The sequence below is a fragment of the Epinephelus moara genome, chromosome 16 (assembly GCF_006386435.1).
Source record: "Epinephelus moara isolate mb chromosome 16, YSFRI_EMoa_1.0, whole genome shotgun sequence".
Lineage (NCBI taxonomy): Eukaryota > Metazoa > Chordata > Actinopteri > Perciformes > Serranidae > Epinephelus > Epinephelus moara.
Window position 1 is genome coordinate 33,171,094 of NC_065521.1, and position 20,856 is coordinate 33,191,949.

The following is a 20,856-nucleotide window of genomic DNA, read 5'->3' on the forward strand; positions in this document are numbered from 1 at the left end:
ACTAAATCCAGAACACAGAAACCTAGAAACACAGTTTGTAAAGCCTAGCTCCACAATTCAATTGTAAATGGTTGAAAGGCTTTTTTTTTTTTACACATTTTGAGGAATACTTTTATGACCTATTTAATGTGTTTAGAAGAAAATAGCAGAATTTGCTTTACACGGACTTTAACCTTAGCCAACAACGATAGCCATTGTTTAATATCCATACACAGTTAGCAGTTTGGGGTGTAACGCATCACAGAATTCACAGTTCAGTTTGATACAATACAGTGGTGTCATGGTTCGGTATGTACTGCAAAAAGTTGAAATGCCAGAGTCAGTTCCTTGGTTTTACAAATTTTAAATGTATGAAAAGTAACATAATTTGAGCTTTTGTGGGGGTTTTTTGTACAAAGCAGGAATTACAGTTTGGCTGAAATGGGGGTGTTAAAGTCAAGAGTAAAGCAAAATCAGTGAGTTGTTAGAAACTTGTTGAATATGTGAAAAATGCGACCTTGAACTGTTGTTCATCATTTCCATGTACAGGGATTTTTTTGGGCGGGCCTAAAAGCCTGCTCAGTGATGTACTGGAACCACCCATAACAACTCCTCCCCTACTAAATAGATAGCATGTAACTACTGACATTACAGTTCACAGTATCAGTGCTGTTTCTTTTGCCCATTCCACAAGCTCTCTAAGCTCTTTCAGTCTAATAAATACATGAATGAACATCTCTGTTGAATGCCACAGTCATATAAACACAAGCTAAACAGCCGTCATTAACCCACCATTCAGTCTTTCTGGCCCAATTGGCTACTCGGCCCACCAGTAGTTACTGCTAACTGCTTAGGGGTGTGTGCATTTGTCATAACTGTAGCTGCTTGAACGAGAGGATGTAGCCACGCATTGGCTCTCGTTCCCTGGTTTGGGGTGTGTGTGCTATGCAACCATAGACTGTGTTAGCTGCAAAGGAGAGTCTGGCACTGCGCAGCAGCAGCCCATGATTCAGCTCGGGGGTCTTGTGTGTTACTGTGCTACTGGTTTAGCTGCCAAGGAGAGTCTGTAACTGTGCGATGGCTTGTTCTTTAGCTTTATGTGTTTTTATCCACCACTATCTCTCACCATCATCGTCATAATTCAGAGAAACCAAAGGGGCTCCAAACACCAGACCTGTAGGTTATTGGACAATCCTTTGTTTCTGGTCTGATAATGGGGTCACTAACCATCTTGCAACAAGTTAGCTTAGTATAGTGTGTCTCCCAGTGTGTCTCATTGGAGTAGAGAGTATGGTTTGGGGATGGGAGGTGTAGACAGTATGTTGCTTGTTGTGTCGTATGGGCTGCCTTCAGGCTTCCTTGTAGAGCGCAGTGGTGCTGAGAACATTATATTTAACACAGTTTAAGCTGCAGATTTTACTTTACAAATGTAAAGGGATAGTTCAACATATTGGTTGGTTTGCTATGCGCACCAAATCGAAAGCCTTGTACCAAACGGTTCAGTATGAATACGTGTATTGGTATAGCCCTATTACCAGTTCAGGTATCTGTATGGGGAAGGAAAAAATGGTATCAGAACATCTCTAGTGTTTTTAGTGAGATGAAGCACCACCAGTTGAATATATTTTATGTTGGGGGTTATAAACAGTTGCAGGGACAGCTGGCGCCATCTTCACTGAATAAGATTTCATTAGATGTTATTTTGTGTTTCCCACTTTAAGGCTGTTTCCACTGCGAGAGCCGGGGGTTAATTACATGGCTTCAGAACTCACCAAGAAGGAAATTGAGGTAAGTCTTTAAACGAACACTCTACCAAACAGTTAATTGTGCATAATTTAATTGTCAGCAGTGACTTGCAATTTCTGGAACAACATAAAGCAACACAACTACTTATGTGACAATTTATGTGTATGTTGCAAAGTCATATTTAATGAGTGCTATGCCAGACTCAAATGCCATCCAGTGAGCTGAATGTGTATTTCAGTTGCTCTGGCTAGAGATGCATCACATTTGAAAAACTTCAAACAGCATGTTGAATCACCCCAAAAATTGGAACAGCTGCTTTAGTTTCTCTAAAATGACCTCAATCATTGCTTGAGTGATAAATTCTTTCTGAAATAAGCAACAGGAGGTAAATGCGACCAGTGTTGTGCTGGTTTAGTGGTTAAAGACACCTGCACCTTTGTTGCATGTCATCCTTCCTCTCTGTCCCCAATACAGAGGTTGAGAGCTGCATATCTGCATGAATTTATTTTTCCCCCATCATCATTAGCTCTGGTCTTCATAAAAACCTTTTCCTGCTTCATTTAAATGTCCTCAAGTAGTCTTATTTCATGTCCTTGTGGAGAGTTTATTCTCTGAAAATTAGTCAAAGCAGAATATTTCTTAATTGTTGACCCCACCAGTCTGACCTACTCCTCATTACCTTTGTTACGAGCTGCTTTTTTCTCAAATGCAAGACGTGAGTGAGCACTTCAAGCAGACACTTCAACACTTAAAACATCAGCTTTTTTCATGTGGACAAACCAGATAAAGGCACAAAGATAAACACTTACTTTCCCTTTTAAAGCCCATAACTGTACCAAGAGCAGCTGCCCCCTGACTAAGAGTTTTCCTAGTCGATCAATAGTCATCATTTAGGGCCATTAGTCGACTAGTCGACTGCATGTTTATGATATTAATTTAATTATTAAATGATATATTTTGGGCGGGGCAACACAATGGTTTGAGTTGAAGGTGTGAGAAAGAATAGTATCAGTAACATTGTTAACACTGTGCTACATTACAGAGAAATACAAAACCGTACTAATGAACCTTCATTAATATAGGCCTATATTTTATCTACAAGTGCACGTCACACACTGAGCGAGCCGCCTGTTAATGACGCTGTGGGCTAATGGGCATGTAGCTACTTCCATGTTTCAGATGATACGTCATGTTTGTAGTCGACCAATGAAGATGAGTTTACATATCACCTTGGGTTCGTCCTTCACCTTCTCAAAATGATCCCACACTTTGGATTTCCTGCCCGACATGTTATTAACTAGCCTGTGGAATAACCGCAGGTACCAGCCCTGGAAATTAACCTGACTCCTGTCTGACTGCTGAGCGTGGACACTTCCTGTGTCTGTCCTTTCAAATTAAATTCCCACATGGTCCAGTCATATAGGTTTTGATTTATTTTGACAAGGAACAGCTCATAATAGAGTTTCACCTTGTTTTTTGTTTATTTTGTCGACTTACGTTTGGTTGACTGTTAGGGGGCAGCCCTACCTGTTAGACACTCAACATGTTGAAAGTATTGTACATGTATTTATTTACATTTTGACCCTTTTAACTGTTAGATGTGATCATAAAAGTTGCCCTACATCTAGTTTATATATTTTTTTGCCTCCACTGTCTATGTTCACCAGGCCTTCAAGAAGAATGAGGATGCCAAAAAGAGACTAGTTGAGTCCTATGAACTCATGTTGGGCTTCTATGGCATGCGTTTGGTCAACAAAGAGACGGGTGAAGTGAAACGAGCTGATAATTGGAAGGAGCGATTTGGAAACCTGGAGCGGTGAGTATCCACAGTTCCTCATATAAGCATAACTGGAGATTTGTATTTTTCAGTTTGTAATTTCAGTTTCAACTGTTTGATCTCTTGCAGGAATATGCACAACAACCTGCGCATCACTCGCATCCTGAAGAGCCTCGGAGAGCTGGGCTTTGAGCACTACCAAGCCCCACTTGTGCGCTTCTTTCTGGAAGAAACTCTAGTCAAGAAGACCCTCAGCAGTGTCAAACGCAGCGTGCTTGACTATTTTTTGTTTGCTGTCCTGGACAAGCAGAAGCGTCAGGAGCTCATTCGCTTTGCATATCATCACTTTGAGCCAAAGGACAAGTTTGTGTGGTGTCCCAGAAAGATTCAGAAACAATTCAGGAAGGCAGAGAAAAGATCTGATGCCGTCGGGAACGGAGATGGAAAAGATGAAGCGTATTCACGGAGTAAAAGCAAAGATGGGGAAGCAGTTGTGCAACAGAAAGAAGAAGGACTGGATAATGTTACAAAGGCGCAGAAAGGAACTGATAAAACCACAAGTAAAGACAAAAATAAACAGTCTGAGGCGTCACCTGAGCCAAAACCAGAAGTGGAGACCGTCGGGAATGGAAACGCAGAGGCTGAGCCTAATAATGAAATTTTGGGGAATGGAAATGACTCTACAGGTGATGTTGATGAAATGGATCAGTCGCCCAGTCCTGAGTCTGTGACGGCAAAAACTGAGCCTTGTGTGAACAAAGAGGACACATTGACCAATGACTCAAAGGATACTGCCAAGGAACCAGACAACATTATGCAAACAGATGGGGACATAGACACTGAAAAACCACCGAAGAAGAAGAGAGAAGATAACAAGGTGCTGCCAAGCAATGGCTCTGCTGGGGACGCCGCCAGTGGGCAGATGGAGGAGAAAGCTGGTGCTAATAAAGCCACCGGTCAAACGAGCCCATCAGCGCAAACCCCCCCTAAGACTTCAAAACATTCACCTTCTCTTTCCTCTGGAAGGGAGGAGAAAATCCCAAGGACTGATTTTAATCAAGTGCCAGATAAAAAGGAAGAGGAAGAAACGTCGCAGGCAAATGTGCCGGCAACAAATGTGCCGGCAACAAATGGGTCAGCGACGAGCACTGAGAAAGGTGTGGATGAACAGACAAACGCGAAGGAGTCGGAGGATATTGATATGGAATCAAACCCCGCGAGCTCTGACCAAAATGTGGGGAGTACATGAATAAACTGGATGATAGGAGAAAATAGATTAATTTGAGGTTAAATGAAATGTAATATAGGGACAGAGTACTTAAAAAGACTTCCTGGGCCTTATTTCTACTATATTTGATGTTTAGATATGAATTCTTTTCACTTTGAAGGAGTATATGAATTAATTAACTCGCTAAATGTGGGACTGGATGTGACAGTTTCCACACGACCATCAGACAATATTAAAGGAGAGGGCTAGTGATATTCTGTATTTTTGTTTTTGTCAACAAATCCCACGAAAAAGACAAAAATCTATTAGAGACTCAACACGCCACAGACAGTAAACATGCTAGCAATATTAGCTTACTTGCAGTAGTGCTCCCATGGGGGAGCCAGTGGGGTCCATGGCCACCCTGATACAATTGTTGGCCTCCTAGCAAAAATAACTGTCGGCCAACATTACTGCCTTGAAGAGGCTGTGGCATGCTCATTTTTTAAGCTAGCATAAAGGCGGGGTTATTTTGTGAAACAAGACAGCCTAAAGCGGGATTTATACTTTTGCGTCAGAGCCTACGCACGTGGCCTGTGTTGTTGTGAGCATTTATACTTGTTCGGTGGTGTCTGTGTCACTCTACAGTTACACCTCCAAACAACTAGTTGGCTGTAGGGTTTCTGTGAAGCGCTGTAAAGCTTAGTTGTTCAAAACACACATTAAACATGGCTTAACAGAGACAATTTCAAACGCAAGTACACAAATTTGGCTTCACAATAACTTGTAGCATTCACAGACAAAGCTCTTGTCTTTATCTGGACACATTTTCCCCACAAATACAACATGCTAACATTATTAGCATGAGCCTCTGGCATTTTACATTGTATAAATTAGCTTAGCAGCTAGCGGACATTTCCTCTATCTGTATGAAGCCAGGGATCAACTGTAGATGAACTACAGTGTTTATTTTAATGGAAGGAATGCATCAGCCAGAAACAGTGCGGCTCATTGATGTGTTTTAATATACAGACAGTATATGTGAGTGATATGAATTAATTGTTTTGGTCTTTTTATGTGGGATTTGTTGACTAAAAGAGAAATATAGAACATTACCAGACTCATCCTCTTTAGATACTAACGACTAAGGCTGATATTTAATATGTCTACAGAATACATAAAGCACTATTATTAATGTATGTCAATGAAATGATGGTTTCAGCATTTTTTTTAACACCTTAATACTTTCACAGTTGAACTTTTTTTTTGCACTGAAAAATAATTGGAAGAGCTTTTGTTTCTCTCTTCGGGCTGTTTGTGTGTGAGTAAAAATAATCTGTACTGGTTTGTGTTTCTGCTGGACCCGGCTATTCAAATAGAATTAAGACTGAATGTCACTTAAGTTATATTTCGATGCACAGTCTGTGTGTTTTCATGCAGATTTGGGAAGTAGACTTGACGAACAACTGAGAGCCTTGCCAAAAAAAATGTGATGAGACTGGTTGATTGTACAAAATGTATGTCTTCTCGGCAGAACTGATAAAGCTTTGGCTATAATTTAAAGTCCACTGTACGTTAATTTGACATGAGTGAAGTCCATGAACATTTACAAGCCAGGGTGAGTATATTGATGCATCTTTTTATATTTGCACTTAATTTTCACTAGTAATTATTGAAGTTATGGTATTTGCATAATGAAATGGTAATAACTTTACAAAAGTACTGAATTCTTTGTATATGACTTTTTTTCCCCGACTCAATACCTGGCTGTCAACAAAGCAGAATAAAGCTATACTATTTTTTGAAGCCTTTATGGAATTAATCTGTTCAGACAAACATCGGAGGCTCGTTCATAAAATTGAAATTCTCAGAACATCACAGTGATCGATGTCGTCTTATGCTCATATGCCTGAGATTTAGATTTCCCAGTGCAGCAGCATATAGTCAGAAATATCAGGGTTTTTCTTCCAGCAAACAGACCGAGCCTCAGAGAGGTTGCATGACTCATAACAGAGGGAAGAAAAAAGATGTTAAACTTGGAGATATTGATGTAGCACAAGTTGTTCAGGCCTCAGGATCAGTGTGGAGTTGAGCGTGTGAGGAAGGACAGTATAAATATAAATACTAAGAGTTTGAGCTGGCTGTTTGCTCTATTGTTCATGCCAACCAGCTATCTAGATCCACTTGTTTTAAGGTAAGATCACAGGGACAGTTTACCCCCAAATTAAAAATACATATTTCTCCTCTTATCTGTGGTGCTATTTATCAGTCTAGATTGTTTTGGTGTGAGTTGCACAGTGTTGGAGATATCAGCTGTAGAGATGTCTGCCTTCTCTTCAATATAATGGAACTAGATGGCACTCAGCTTGTGGTGCTCAAAGCACACACACACACAAAACATTTGAATAACTCAACAGCAATGTTTCTATTAGGAAGAACTATTTCTATCAACTACACCCACCAGCTGAATCAATGTGCAGAAGGAATCGTGCATCTGCTGCTAGCTCACCTAGCACCTCAGAGCTAGCTAACGTTCCATCTCAGCCGAGTAGGACACCATTAATTTTCTCGCACTGTCACAAACATGAGTCTCTTGTCCATGAGTTGATGCACACTTCTTTCTCTGCGGTAAGTTGGTGGGTGTATGTGTTTTGGTAGAAACTAAACAGTTCCTACATGAAACTGCTCACAAGGTCTTGAGTAACCACGTCATGATTTTTGTAAAGAGACATTGCTGTTGAGATTTCTCTGATGTATGTTTTAGGCACTTTGAGCACCACAAGCTGAGTGCCATCTAGTGAGCTCTAGTTGATCTGTTCTGTACACACAACAGCCATTGCACATCTGCCCGACCTGGAAGAGGGATCCTCCTCAATTGCTCTTCCTGAGGTTTCTGCCATTTTTTTCTCTGTTAAAGGGTTTTTTGGGGGAGTTTTTCCTTATCTGGTGTGAGGGTCCAAAGACAAAGGGGTGTCGTGTGCTGTAAAGCCCTCTGAGGCAAATTGTGATTTGTGATATAGAGCTTTATAAATAAATTTTAATTGTTCCATGGCAGACATCTCTAAGGCCGACATCTCCAACACTCGGCAGCTCACACCAAAACAGTCTAGACTGATTAAAAGCACTATAGGCAAGATTGATTCATTGATCTTGGGGTGAACTGTCCCTTTAAGAGTGGTGCTCAGATTATGTGTCCTTTATGACAGAGAAGGTGGATGCTGGAGGTGGTGCTCAGGGTAGTGTTGAAGCAGTTAGTTGATAGTCGACAGAAAATTGCAACTATTTTGATAATGAATTTTTTCAAGCACAAATGCCAAACATTCACTTATCCAAACAGCTAAACTGTGAATGCACTCAAGTACAGTGCTTCAGTACAGGTTTGAGGGACTTGTACTTTACTTGAGTAATACCATTTTATATTACTTTATACTTCTACTCCACCACATTTTAGAGGCATTTTTATTATACTTACAGTATTTAATAACTTAAGTTACAAGTTACTTTACACATTCAGATTATTAATACAATATTACCAACAATTAAAACTTGATGTGTAGTTATATATTAAGTAATCAAAATGAGTTCCACTTTTACACTCCACTCTTTTCCACTCTCTGTATAATAACTTTTATTGTTTGTACTAAAGGACATTTAGACGCTAACACTTTTGGACTTTAAAGTAACAATTTGAATGCAGGACTATTACTTTTAACAAAGTATTTCTACACTGTGGTGTTGCTACTTACACTTGGGTAAAAGATCGGACTCTTTAGCGGACACAAACAAGACGCTAGACGTCATCAGCTTGGGCTTTAGGAAATTGCGATTTCTCAGTATCTTTTGTGATATTTTACAGACCAAACTGTCCATAACAGAGGCAGCAATCTGTGGTGAGCATTTACAGCACTACATGATTTTGCCAAGTAGGATATAACCCTGGAATCAACCAATCAAAAATGCACTGCCCGGGCTCCATAGTAACAGTTCTAACAGCAAAAGATCATTGCGGCACATATGAAAGCAGTGAGCATTACTAGGGATTCCCTACTTCCAGTCACGGTTGCCATGTTGTGAAATAGGCCTATTCTTCTGTCCTTCTTTTCTCCTTCTGAGCTAGGCCACTTTTCCAAATTGAAGTTGGTACAATTGAACAAAATCCTCAGAAACACTAAACGAAATCCTTATGAGCTACTGCAGGGTCAGTGAGTTGGTTTGCTAACTAGGTTGGCTATGCAAACAAGTAAGCTTGGCAATAGGCTAGATTATTGTTTACATATAAATATTAAGGATAATATAATTTTTCAGTTGTAAATGCCTGCGATCAACACATTTTCTCTTCTTTTTAATCGCCTATTAAAAAAGTTTTGTTTTTTTTCCTCCTCTTCTTTTTCCACGATTGCCGTGCTCGTGTTGATCTGGAAACACACTGTCATGTTGACCCTGGATAATTTGTTTATGTTGACGTCAACATAGCAGTGATGGTTCCTTGATCAACATTAGCTGTTCTATTTCGGATCAACATTGTAATAACAGTCAAAGATCAACATAGACAAATTATTCAGGGTCAACATTGCAGTGATGGTCCTGGATCAATACGAGCACTGTAATCTTGCAAAACATTTTTTTTTTTTTAATGGGCTATGAAAAAGGGAGGGAAATGTGTCCATTGCAGCCGCAAAATGATATTACCCTTACACTAAATGTTAGTGAACAATATTCTATTGGCAAGTTTACTCATTAGCATAGCCTACCAAATATAATATAACCTACCTAATGTAAGCTAAGTCGCTAGTGTTCTAGTCTATAGGCAAGCACAGGCTACTTGTTAGCATAGCCTACCTAGTTAGCAAGCTAACTCGTGGACCCTGATATATTTGTTAAAACATATTACCATCAATTTGGAAAACTAGCATAACTCAGAAGAAGCACAAAAGGAATTGGTGCAGCACACTGATGATGTCAGAGGGCTGTGATTGGATAATTGCAACATTGGTCCAGGAATGCTGGGATGTTGACCCAGGAACATGTCCTACTCATAGACTGTAAAAATAAGGTCCTACTTTGCTAATTCACATTGTACCTGTGCAGCATGCACTTGGCAAGGATGGCCAATGAAGACTTGCTGTTGCATTGCATTGTGGGAAATGTAGGATAAAGTATTTTTGGTGCTTGACCCACACAGCTCAGGATGTCTTGGCCTCCATGCTTAAATTTTGACCATCCTTTTTTGAATGTGTCTTTTGAGAGTCTCTCTCCAAACTTCACCCTTCAGAACCTTTGAAGACCTCTACAGTTTTTCTACCTTGCACATATGGAGGATCTGTGTTGTAGGTCAGTCTCTAATTGGTCAAAGCAGCACCCCCGCATAATTTTAACGTTTTTAGCTCTGCCCATTTACTTGGTATCCCAAATCATCTCCCCTCAGCTGGCTGCCTCCCTCCCTCCCTCCTCCTCCTCCTCACCCCCCTCACCCTGTGTGCAGAGCGCCACACTGAGCTCAGCCCCTTCGGCTGGAGGCTCGGGTTTATCTGGGACCAAAGAGAAAGCCATTCAGGAGCTGTGCGCCGTGTCGTCAAGGAAGGCTCCGTGTCGGACGCTGGGGGGGACTGAGAGAGGACCGGGAACCGGGGATTTGACCTTTTCCGCATAAAGTCGGGTTTGTGAGGGCGAGCGGAGGAGCCATGACGGTGTTCTCTGCGCTTTGGGTGCTCTTACTGTGCCAGCTTTTGACATTATCCTCAGCCCAGGTAAGAGTTACCGAGCGCCGCATCCCTCCTGTCTCGGCGCCGCCTGCAGCATGTCATGGTGATGTGGGGTTTACTGGGTTTTAGCGTTTCATGCGCTATTGCAGAAAGTTAATGCACCTGCAGGTCCACCTAGTGATGGTAAAGGCAGTGCTTTGTGTTAACGGTGATGATGATGATGACAGTCGCTCTCTGTTACAGCTGCTTTATCCCTGACCTGCTCTCCATCCTTAAAACCTGACGCTTTTTCTGATATTTTAAAGCAAAGTGCTCTTAAATTCTTCTCCTAAAATTATTTATAACTGAGCGCAGGTTGTGTTTTGTCTCTCTGGCCCTGTAGTCCTATTTTTACTCTCTCATATCAGCCTAATTGTGTGCAGGTGGCTGCGCCTTTCGCACTGTTTGGTGAAGTTGGGGTTATGTTTTCCCCTGAACCTGTGGAATGCGCGGATTGGAGATCAGTGCCACAGCGCACAATGCCACCTCTGTTCATTCAGGCTCCCTGGAGCTGGAGCTCGTTTGGAAATCCTTAGTGAAACAACTTTATTTTGTTTAAATGAACTTCTTATTTATTTTGTTTAAATGAACTAGTTCAGCCGTCCTCTTGTGCGTAATGGGAGATTTAAACCGTCTTTACGCACGCCTTTTTGCACCATTTCATGGAGCTGCAGCTGAATTTAATTTATGTCTTTGAATTACACCTTTAGAATTGTTTGATTTGATTAAATTTGTGCAGAGTATTTTTAAAAATAATTTTCTATTGATGCCAAAATATATATCAAACATTTGTCATCACTTTGTTTTATTTAGTTCATGTCAAACCACAGCCTGCTTGTGTGTACAGTATTTGTGGTGTTGAGAGAGCAAAGGATGGATAATGTGTCTCATAGAAAAATTCCTGATTCTGATTTTATGTTACATTGCAGAGGCCGGGCCCCAGAGGCTCTCCTGGGCCTGAAGGACCCCCAGGGCCACCGGGGAGGGATGGCACTGATGTGAGTTAACCAAACACCCAACAGCTTCTTTTTACTTAAACCAACATGCCTTCTGACTTTTGCCTGTTTCAGATTTAACCAACTCTAGAAAAATATGTTAGCACCTCATTTGAATGGGGGTTTATTTTTCTGTAAGTAATTTATTATCCTTATCTTTTAAGATAAATTTGGTGATAAGTTACAGATCACTAGCACCAAAATTAGAATAATATTTTTAAACTGACCCCATGGTGTTTGTATTTATTGTTTGGTCGATGGCTTCACATTTTTTCATGTGGTCCAAAATTGAATTTCCGCTCAAGTATCGTTGGTAGAAAGTGTTTTCTTTGTGCATAAATGCGGCTGAAATGTTTCTAGATGTCAGTTTTTATCGCAGTGACTCCTCCCAAAGCTCCTCCTACAAGTATGAAGTGATGATCAAGGATGTCAAGGAGGCAGGGTTTAAGTTTCTGTCGACTAAATGAAGTTCTGTGGCCTCAAAATAATCAGAAAAACTGTCTGATTAATTATTCTTTACTCCTAAAGTCGTCACCTTTATTCAATCATATTAACTCATACAGTTTAATGTCAGTCAGCCTGAAATGTGTGGATTTGCATCCTTGTATCTTTACAATACATGTGAACAATTCCAACAACAATCCACTGAAATTTAAGCCACCAGACTCCTCACTGTTTAAAGGGATTTGTTGGCATGTAGGATATAATGTTATGGTTAAAAAAAAATAGAGGAAAATGATGTGATGAGACTTTATTTTCACAAGTTCTAACAGGAAATTGGATTATAGAGGAGCCAAGTACAAAGAAAAACTTTGTTAACAAAGTAAACCACTTTTATATCCTTCTCTTTATGTCTCTGATTTTTGTCAAACTTTTCGGTTATATACAAAAAAAACATTGTAAATGTTGCACAGCCATGTCAAGAAATCTTTAGTTGTGATTATTTTTGGGACTCCAGTAAAGTTTAGGCACACAGAGGGCCCATTCATACATTCCCCAACCCTGTGAGACCATCTAGAGTTTCACCTCACACCTCCTCCCTGCACCTTCAGCCCCCCCTGTACAAACCAAACTGAAGCTTTCATCATGTGACCACTCAGTCGGTCAGTCGGCATCGGGCCGGTTTAGGAGTGTTTGTTCTTCTCCCAGCTCACTGCAGGAGCTAAACAGCATATTCTATACACTAAACTGTGGACTCACTGTAACAGTCATTTCAATACTTCTGTTGTTGGTATTACACCAGGTTACTGGAGGATGTGAATCAAGAACTCAAGAACTGTATAGTCACTGGAAGTATTTGTGTGGTCGCGTACAACAAATGAATTAAATGCACATTTTTGTGTGGCTATATTTTTTTTTTTTGTTCTCATTAACAGGGCAAAACTGGACCTGCTGGGCTGCCAGGGAAACTAGTAAGTTTATTTAGCTTTTTTTTTTTTTTTTTTTTTTACTGTGTATTTATTTATTTATTGTATCTTGCCTTTTATTTTTCACCGATGCTTCTTGTTTTTGCACTATCCCCTTTGCTGCTGTGACACTGCAAATTTCCCCTCTGTGGAGCTAATTAAAGATTATCTTGTGTTATCTTTCCAACAACTCATATCAGTTTATTTAGGGACTGTATGAAAATTATTGGGGTGGTGATGAACATCTTTTTTTTTTTCTCATGTTCTTCTTTGAACCCTCCTCTTGATTTAGACGCAGCATTTCAACATAATATAACAGTGCCAATTTAAACCTTAAAATCTTGATCAAACTTCTCAGAGTGGTGCAGGAATGAGTCCTAAAACCTGAAAATGAGTTAGCATTTTAGCACTCTCAGTTCCCTTGTCTTAAAGTCAGTGGGTTTTTTGAATGGGTCCGTGGTTAACACAAGCTGAAGATACTTTCACATTTTGTACGACAAAATATACGTCAGTAAATACCCCACTTGTGAATTTTGAAGCTTTTATGCGTCTTAAAAAAGGCGGTTGCTAACATGTGGCTAAATGAGGCTATAGAACATCATCACACCAAATGGGGCTTTTCAGCCTTGTTGTGGTGGCAGCGTTTAAGTCATACAACTATGGTGTGGTTCATTTACAGCCTAATGTTGGCTTTTTACCTCTGGCAATTGCCGTTACGCTTCAAAAATTCAAAAAGTGGCATTCATTTGTGATTATCTTGCTGAAAAAACAACAACAACAACAAAAAAACATGTACGTTTCATAGACGTTTGTTTGCCTTAGAGCTTTTCTGCAGTAATCCAAAAATCCAATGGAAAAATCTCAGTCTTTTCAACAAAGGAATCAGGGCAGCGCTAACTTCTATGTTGGCTGCCGAAGAAACATTATCCCTGCACCACCATTGTACACATGAATAAAATCCTGAGACATAACTATTGTCTTCGGCAGTGAAAATTGACTGTATTCCAAAGGACATCTGAAATAAAATGTAAATTTAAGACAAAAAAACCAAAACCATCCCCTGCCCTCTCTTCAAAGATGTCAGATTACCCTGTCTTCGGTCAGAAGTAATATTACAATACCCCCTGTCTTTTCTGCCCCCCCTCTCCCAGCCTAATAATTTTGTACAGTCCGTAATATGACCCCAAATCACAACTTTGCATCAAAGGGCTTCACAGTCTGTATGGCATAAAACAGCCTCTATCCCATGAATCTGTCTGTGTAGGGTCCCAAAGGAAAAGCAGGAATACCAGGGGTAGCAGGGAAACCAGGCCTGCCAGGACTTCCAGGGGTGGATGTAAGTGTCCAACAAACACACACAGACGATTCTTATACCAACAACTCCTTTGTCTTTGTCAAGTAATTTCAGGAGCCTCAACAGAGCGTGGTGTCTGCCATGAAACTGAAATGATTATCGATCGATGTTTAAAATAACAGCACAGCATGAAGTGATGGTGTATGACAGAGTTATGTGCTTCCTCTTCAGGGTTTGACAGGTCCTGATGGTCCTGCTGGGAAGGACGGACCCGCAGGGGAAGCAGTAAGTGTGTCTTTTGATCTTTCTTTACGAGCTTATCTACTTCAAACTGCCCCTCATTAATCAACCACTCAAAGTCAGCTGCTACTGAGACACATGCATGTACACAGAAATGCTGCATGTTGATTGGGTGCTGTTATATGAAGATCTCTAGGAGGGTCTAACAGGGACAAGGCCCGTGTTTCCTCTGTCAGTATGGATTCGTCTAGCCGGCTCACCCACTTGGTGGGAATATTTTTAATGAGGGATCAGAATCGGATTTATTTCTTGCTGCTTCTCTAATCCGGCCCGGAATGCACACTGTTTCCCACCAACCTGTGAGACTGTAGGGGATGATGGTCTGTTGCCCCAATCCTGAGGGAAGCAGGTATTATCCTGAGAGACACAGGAGAAGACAGATTTACAGCATAAACATCTGCACCTCTGCAGCTGATGATTAAACACTTTTATTCTCACACTGAATATAAGATATGAAAGATTATAGAACGAGGGACCTCTGCTGTAGGGCTGCAAACTCACTGTCGAGACAGACAAACTCCCCCCGGCAAGTCTACTAATTAGCCAACCTAATGAGGAAGGTTGCATCAACCGGTGTCCCTAATTACTTAGATTACTACACTGTCATGGCTGCTTCATAGTGCTGAAGAGTTGTGCAAAGACAAACAGGATCAAACTGGTGACAGAGCAGAAGCTACTGGCTCACTGACTGTTCATTTTCACAACACAAGTGACTTCACTCCAGTTTCAGGCATGTCTGCTCATTTCAATATTTACAGGTATTTTTGTGTTTGTTTATTATTTGTGTAGCAGTACACTTTGTTGTCTAGTTTGCGCACTGAGGAATGCAGTGAATAAGTAACATCACAGTGTTAGGATTGTTTTTTTTACCCTCTGACCCCTCAGACAACACAAATACAGCTGTGAAGGAGGTAAACACAGAGTTAGAGAGGAGGAGAAATGATCATGGGGGGTTAGTAGGGAAAGAAGAAACGGCTCCACAGGAAACCACAATTTGATTGTTTATTTGTGGAACTAGTTTGTAGTAGTGATGTTTTTTTACTAACAGAAATGATGGATGGAACATGTCACCTGGTCTCACTCCCAACTCGTCAAACACCGACTTTAGTGGTGATATCAGACACACCGGCCGGCAACATTTGTTGTCATTCCAAGCAACTGCCATAGTATATAAAGCAAGAAAGTCAAACAAACTTCAGACTTTCACCCGGGAGACTGCTGTTCATGTCCTGTGTGAAACCAAAAGTCAGTTGAGTTATTTTAATAACATAGTGTGCTAGTATGTGTAGCATGCTATGCTCGTGATGTGTGTCACTTAACGTTACATTACACTAAGTAACAAGCACTTATTTTAAGCCAAACTGTGATCTTTTTTCACTTACTTTAATTTCCTAAACCTAAATAAAAACTTTTTTTTTTTTTAAACCACTGTTTGACATCTATTTTGAAAAGAGACTGTAAGCGGAAACTGTACATCTCCTGTGAAAAGTTTCTTGTGAAAAGACACAATGCATGTACGGAGTGTAAATTGACATGCTTTGCCCGAACCTTGGAGGGTTAACTAGAGCGCCATAGTTTGAGGATTAGGACCACTGACCAAGTGTTGGTGTTTGATGAGTTGGTAGTGAGAGTGTGTTGAACATGAAACTGAAGTTAATGAAGGAAAAAGGAAGCCATGCATGGAACAAGTATCTCAGAACAAATTATTATTGTTTCCTCCACTGACAAAACCAAATTTATAACTTGTTTTGGGATTGTGCAGATAATCAAATTACACATGCATTCAGTGTAATTGCTTACAATTTAAAAAAACAAACAAAACATGATTGTTTTAATTGATCACAATAATTGCCAAGGTCCAGACATTTTCTCCTCTCAGTAACTTTATGTTAAAAAACAAACAAACAAGTTTTCTGTTTTTAACGCATTGTAAAATGGTATTATGTTTGGCCCTGCTGTCGCTTTCTGCTTTCCTTAGAGCTGAGAAACTTTTCCACAAAGTTTCCACAGTTACTTGCTTTTCGTTAATACATTTTTTGTGGCATATTTGCCTTCATTAATCACCAACAATAGAGATCGAGAGGAAACACTGACACCACTAAGCTTTGCTGAACAAAGTTTGATTTGCCAAAGAATATATTTGATACCAACATCTATGTCCAGCACTGATTGCCTTACACTGAGACAACTTTTAACCTTTTTGACCGCCTTTATAGAGTGTAAAAGAAAATCATATATAGCAGTGACACTCCTTTTTCCTTACTGTGTCTCGCTGGACTGTGACTAGAAATTGTGTAGGGCACCACACACACAAATACACAAAGCCTTTGAACAGGGATACTCAACGTGCTTTGCCCGGGGGCCACTTTTGCAAATTGACAGGAGGTCAGAGGCCAATTAATACATAAACGTTAATAATTAATATATAAATAATTAGTCTCCTGGACTTCTGTCTGCTTTATAGACCAGCTCTAATTGTATGCCTTTTTATTCACTTATTAAAAAAAAACCAAAAAAACAATTCCTAGTGTGAATCACTTGCGAATAACAAAATGGTCGACAGGCCATCTGGCACCCTATCACGGACTTTAAATTGAGTATCACTGCCTTATTATAACCACCTTTACAAAAACTAAAAGGACCTGTTGAATGGGCAGCCTTTTAGCTAAAACCAAGGAGAATAAGAAAAAAAAATGTTCTCAAACAAATTTAAATGTTAATATGGTTTGAATTGCACACAGTAAACACTGGCACCCTGTAGTTTGTGCAAAATAAAATTTTCATCTAGCATGCAGCTCAAATTTCAGTGTAGCAGGGGTCAGTATTGCTCTGGGTCCTACTCAGCACAGTCTCACACTGTTCTGTCACCTTTTTAATTGCTCACACAGACGTTTTGACAATATAAACATTCTTCTTACTCTTTGCTCCTCCGCTGCCCGGTGACTCCTGGAGGGCATGTCGTCCAGTTTCTTAAATTAAACTCAAAGTACAATTATCCCAGAGATGTGGACAGCTGTTCTGCTCTGGCTCCAGTGTGTGGTCCTTCAGTCCAGCATGGTACTGCATAAGAAGAGGGAGTGTAATTAGCCAACAGGTAACACTTGTGTTAATTAGATCCCTGGCACTGCTCCCACAAACCACTCCTACCAATCTCTCCTCTGCAGCTGAGCCCGAGCCACACCCTCCACCACATTCAGGTTCTGTCTGCAGATATATGCACATCCGAAGTTTTCCTTCTACTCCTCATCGACAACAATCCAAGACTCGTAAATGTCCCGCTATCTGCTGGTTTAACTGGGCCTGATCTAAAACTGTTGTGTCTAGCAAACTTAAAACTGGGACGCTGAGGTACAGCAAATGACACTGGGTGCAGAAGATGCCTCCACTCCTCCGAGTGGCATAGCAATAATTGTACGTGTAATGTAGTTATGAGACCTTGTTTCACAAAGCAACAATGGACTTGGGCAAACTGAGGAACTGATGTCATCATTGCCCAAAGACTGACTGTGGCATTTTGTCTTGCTCTCCACAGGGTGACGCTGGACCTCCGGGACCACCTGGACCTCCTGTAAGTACCCCCACCTACTGTGTAACACCTAAGCATCACTCAGGTACACAGTAGTCATAACCATTTCACTCTGACCGCTGAACTAAAGGCAGTTTGTCCTTTTCAGACTGCTCTGGACAATTTCATGCTAAGAGAACCAAAGTCTATGATTCTGCTCCTGTAAAGTCGAGGCTGTAACTCAGCTCTAATCGGACTCAGGTAGCCTTCAGCTAACATAAAGATAATGAGGACACCTCGGAGAGTGTCGCATATTGTCACAGAGACACTCAGATTATAGTTCGCTTTGATATAACTGGACTGCAAAAGTGCACTTCCACCTCACAGCAACAACCTGGGACAAACTTTCAGAGCAGATTGAATGCAGTGGATATTGATATTGTGAGGAACTCTAATCACCCCCTTGGTGTTTGTGACTTAATTTGCCTTCCTGTGTCTTCCGTAGGGCAGAGGGAGACCAGGAGCTGCAGTGAGTACACACAACTGTCTCTCAATATCTCTCTTATCTGCACAAAGACAGAGACTGTGATGTATTTTTATCATTTTCTAAAATACGCTTGCACGTGTTGTAGCACTGATTGTGTAAAACATCTACACACGTACTCTGATGTCTTGCACACACCTGTTGTCTTTCGTTTCCAGGGACTACCTGGAACTAACGGGTTGCCAGGCGGAGTCGGACCCCAGGGTCCAGCGGTGAGTATCTGTCTGATCTCTTCTATTAGACTTGTTGTCATGTCGTCCTCATGGAGGAGTCACGTCCTCTGATTCAGAATGAGATAATCAAATTATACTTTATCTGTTCTATCTTTGATTCAATACCCAATGAGCCACAGACACTTAAAGGAATACTTCACCCCCCAAATAACCATTTGCATATAAATTACTCATCCTGTGTCACGTTGAATTTTTGAAGAAAACTGTGTTTTGCCCGCGTGCCTCCAGGGACAAATTCAACGTAACACAGAGTGAGCAATTAATATACTACTAAGTATTCCTTTAATTTATTAGGTGAATAGGGAATGGCAGCAAACATCATACACAAGCCTCTGCAGCAGAAATGTTAAAACTGATACTGACTGAGATCCAGCTGTTTTTTTTTTTTTTAACTCACAGCTCTGCTGGACTCGAGCAGCCCAACATTGGCCTAAATTTCTATATAACATAGCAGGAGCAGGAGGATAAGAATAACCACTGGAGAGGAAGGACACTTCAGTCTGTGAACTGGCCTAGTGTTTCTACTGGGTCACACTTTATTTGGATGATCTAACACTCGTACACAGTTTATGTGTCATTAAAAGCTCACTCGGTTGCAGAGGAAACTACAGTATTGGTAGCAGCAGTGTGAAGTTATTTTGTTGTCTGGGTCAGAAATCATCTTGAGGTTGAGGTCTAGTTTGCATTAAAAATAAAGTTTGGGTCAGTGTTAGGATTGTTGTCAGGGTTACCGTCATCTACAGAGATACAGCAAGGAGTCAAATGAACATCTACTCTTAAGACCTTTAATTGAGTTATAATTTGAGTAGGGATGTTACTAAAGACTAATTTCCCTAAAATCAGTCTGATTTGAAGAAAACAATTTAGAAAACAGGCAAAATTGAGCCCAATTTTATCCATAAACTTAAACACTGTTCAAGGAAATATTGTGTATATTATAGAGGTATTTAAAAATATTAATCACATTTGCAATAACCAAACTGTATTTTAAATGTTGCTGAAATGTGAGGCACTTTGAGGAAAAGTTAGAGTAAGAGTAAAAGTTGACATGTAACATTTATAACACTATTCCTTAGAAAATTAAATCATAAGAAAATGTGCCTAATTATTATATTGGATGAATGCAATGGCATAAAATAATAATAATTTGAATAATAATATCAAATTATTAATATTTCTGGTGCCAACAAGTGAGGGTAGCAATGTTTTTTCTGACTAGTTAATTATTCGTGCACATCCCTAAATTTAAGTAGTTAAAGATCCCCTCTACTTGTTTTTTAAGACATAAAAAATACTCTTGCATGGAATAATATTTTGTGTCTGATGTGGTTTTTCTACAAAAAGTTCAATTACTGTTAGCTTTTCTTCTACTCCCTGAATCTATTAATATGCTAACAAGATGCAGGGAGTAGAAGAAAAGCTAACAATGCAGTGTGCCGGAGATTTCACATTTCCACTTCACAATTACAACATAGAAGTTGCACACTGGACCACGGCTTGCCTCCAAACTAGTTGCGGTGTCACTAAACCATGTGTGGAGGTGTTATGCTGTGTTCACGTGGAATCAGGGAGATGGCAGGCAGACAATACCTTCTGGACAGCACAGGAAAACAACATGATTGCAGGACGGTAAAAGGAAATGTGCAGGATGATATGTTGCAATGGTGATGCCGTACTGTTTACAAAGAATGTAATAAAACATATCAAATAAAATAAATTTGTGTTAATTATTTTATGTGTTTTTTCTTGTAACGTCCAGTTATTACCCAGACGGCTGTGTTTTTTTGCCTCGGGTGAAGGAGCCAAGTAGCATCCGGTGGTAAATTCTGTCATGGAGGACAACAAAAACTGAAAATATTCTAATTTTTAAAGGCAATGCCTCTACTATTCTCTGATGCCCTCATTTTATTTTACTGCTCTGCTCTCGTCCATTAAAATGATGTCCAGTTTGCCATCTTCCGTCTCCCTGATTCCATGTGACTGCAATATCAAACTCAGATTTACGGTGAGCTCAAAGAAACTTTATAAAGCCATCACATTTCTTTGAGTGGAAGGCCGCTTAAAATGTCACTCTACAATCACAACTGATTGTAATAACTGTGCTAAGATGACTTCACTCAGCTGAGATG

At 40.3% G+C, this 20,856-nt stretch overlaps 1 protein-coding gene across 2 annotated transcripts in view; it reads left to right on the top strand.

Annotated features, from left to right (window-relative positions):
• col9a3 (collagen, type IX, alpha 3) overlaps nucleotides 1-20,856 on the top strand; it is a 34,748-nt gene that overhangs the window by 3,002 nt on the left and 10,890 nt on the right. Inside the window, exons 1-8 of one of the 2 annotated variants that reach the window (XM_050065128.1) lie at nucleotides 10,203-10,456; nucleotides 11,380-11,448; nucleotides 12,822-12,857; nucleotides 14,116-14,187; nucleotides 14,377-14,430; nucleotides 17,978-18,013; nucleotides 18,456-18,479; nucleotides 18,653-18,706. In XM_050065128.1, the coding sequence (XP_049921085.1) occupies nucleotides 10,391-10,456; nucleotides 11,380-11,448; nucleotides 12,822-12,857; nucleotides 14,116-14,187; nucleotides 14,377-14,430; nucleotides 17,978-18,013; nucleotides 18,456-18,479; nucleotides 18,653-18,706 (411 nt within the window). In that variant the 5' untranslated portion in view covers nucleotides 10,203-10,390. Of the gene's footprint in view, nucleotides 1-1,700; nucleotides 1,768-3,392; nucleotides 3,542-3,631; nucleotides 3,993-10,202; nucleotides 10,457-11,379; nucleotides 11,449-12,821; nucleotides 12,858-14,115; nucleotides 14,188-14,376; nucleotides 14,431-17,977; nucleotides 18,014-18,455; nucleotides 18,480-18,652; nucleotides 18,707-20,856 lie in introns of those variants that run through there. The other variant, XM_050065127.1, reaches the window with a different exon arrangement.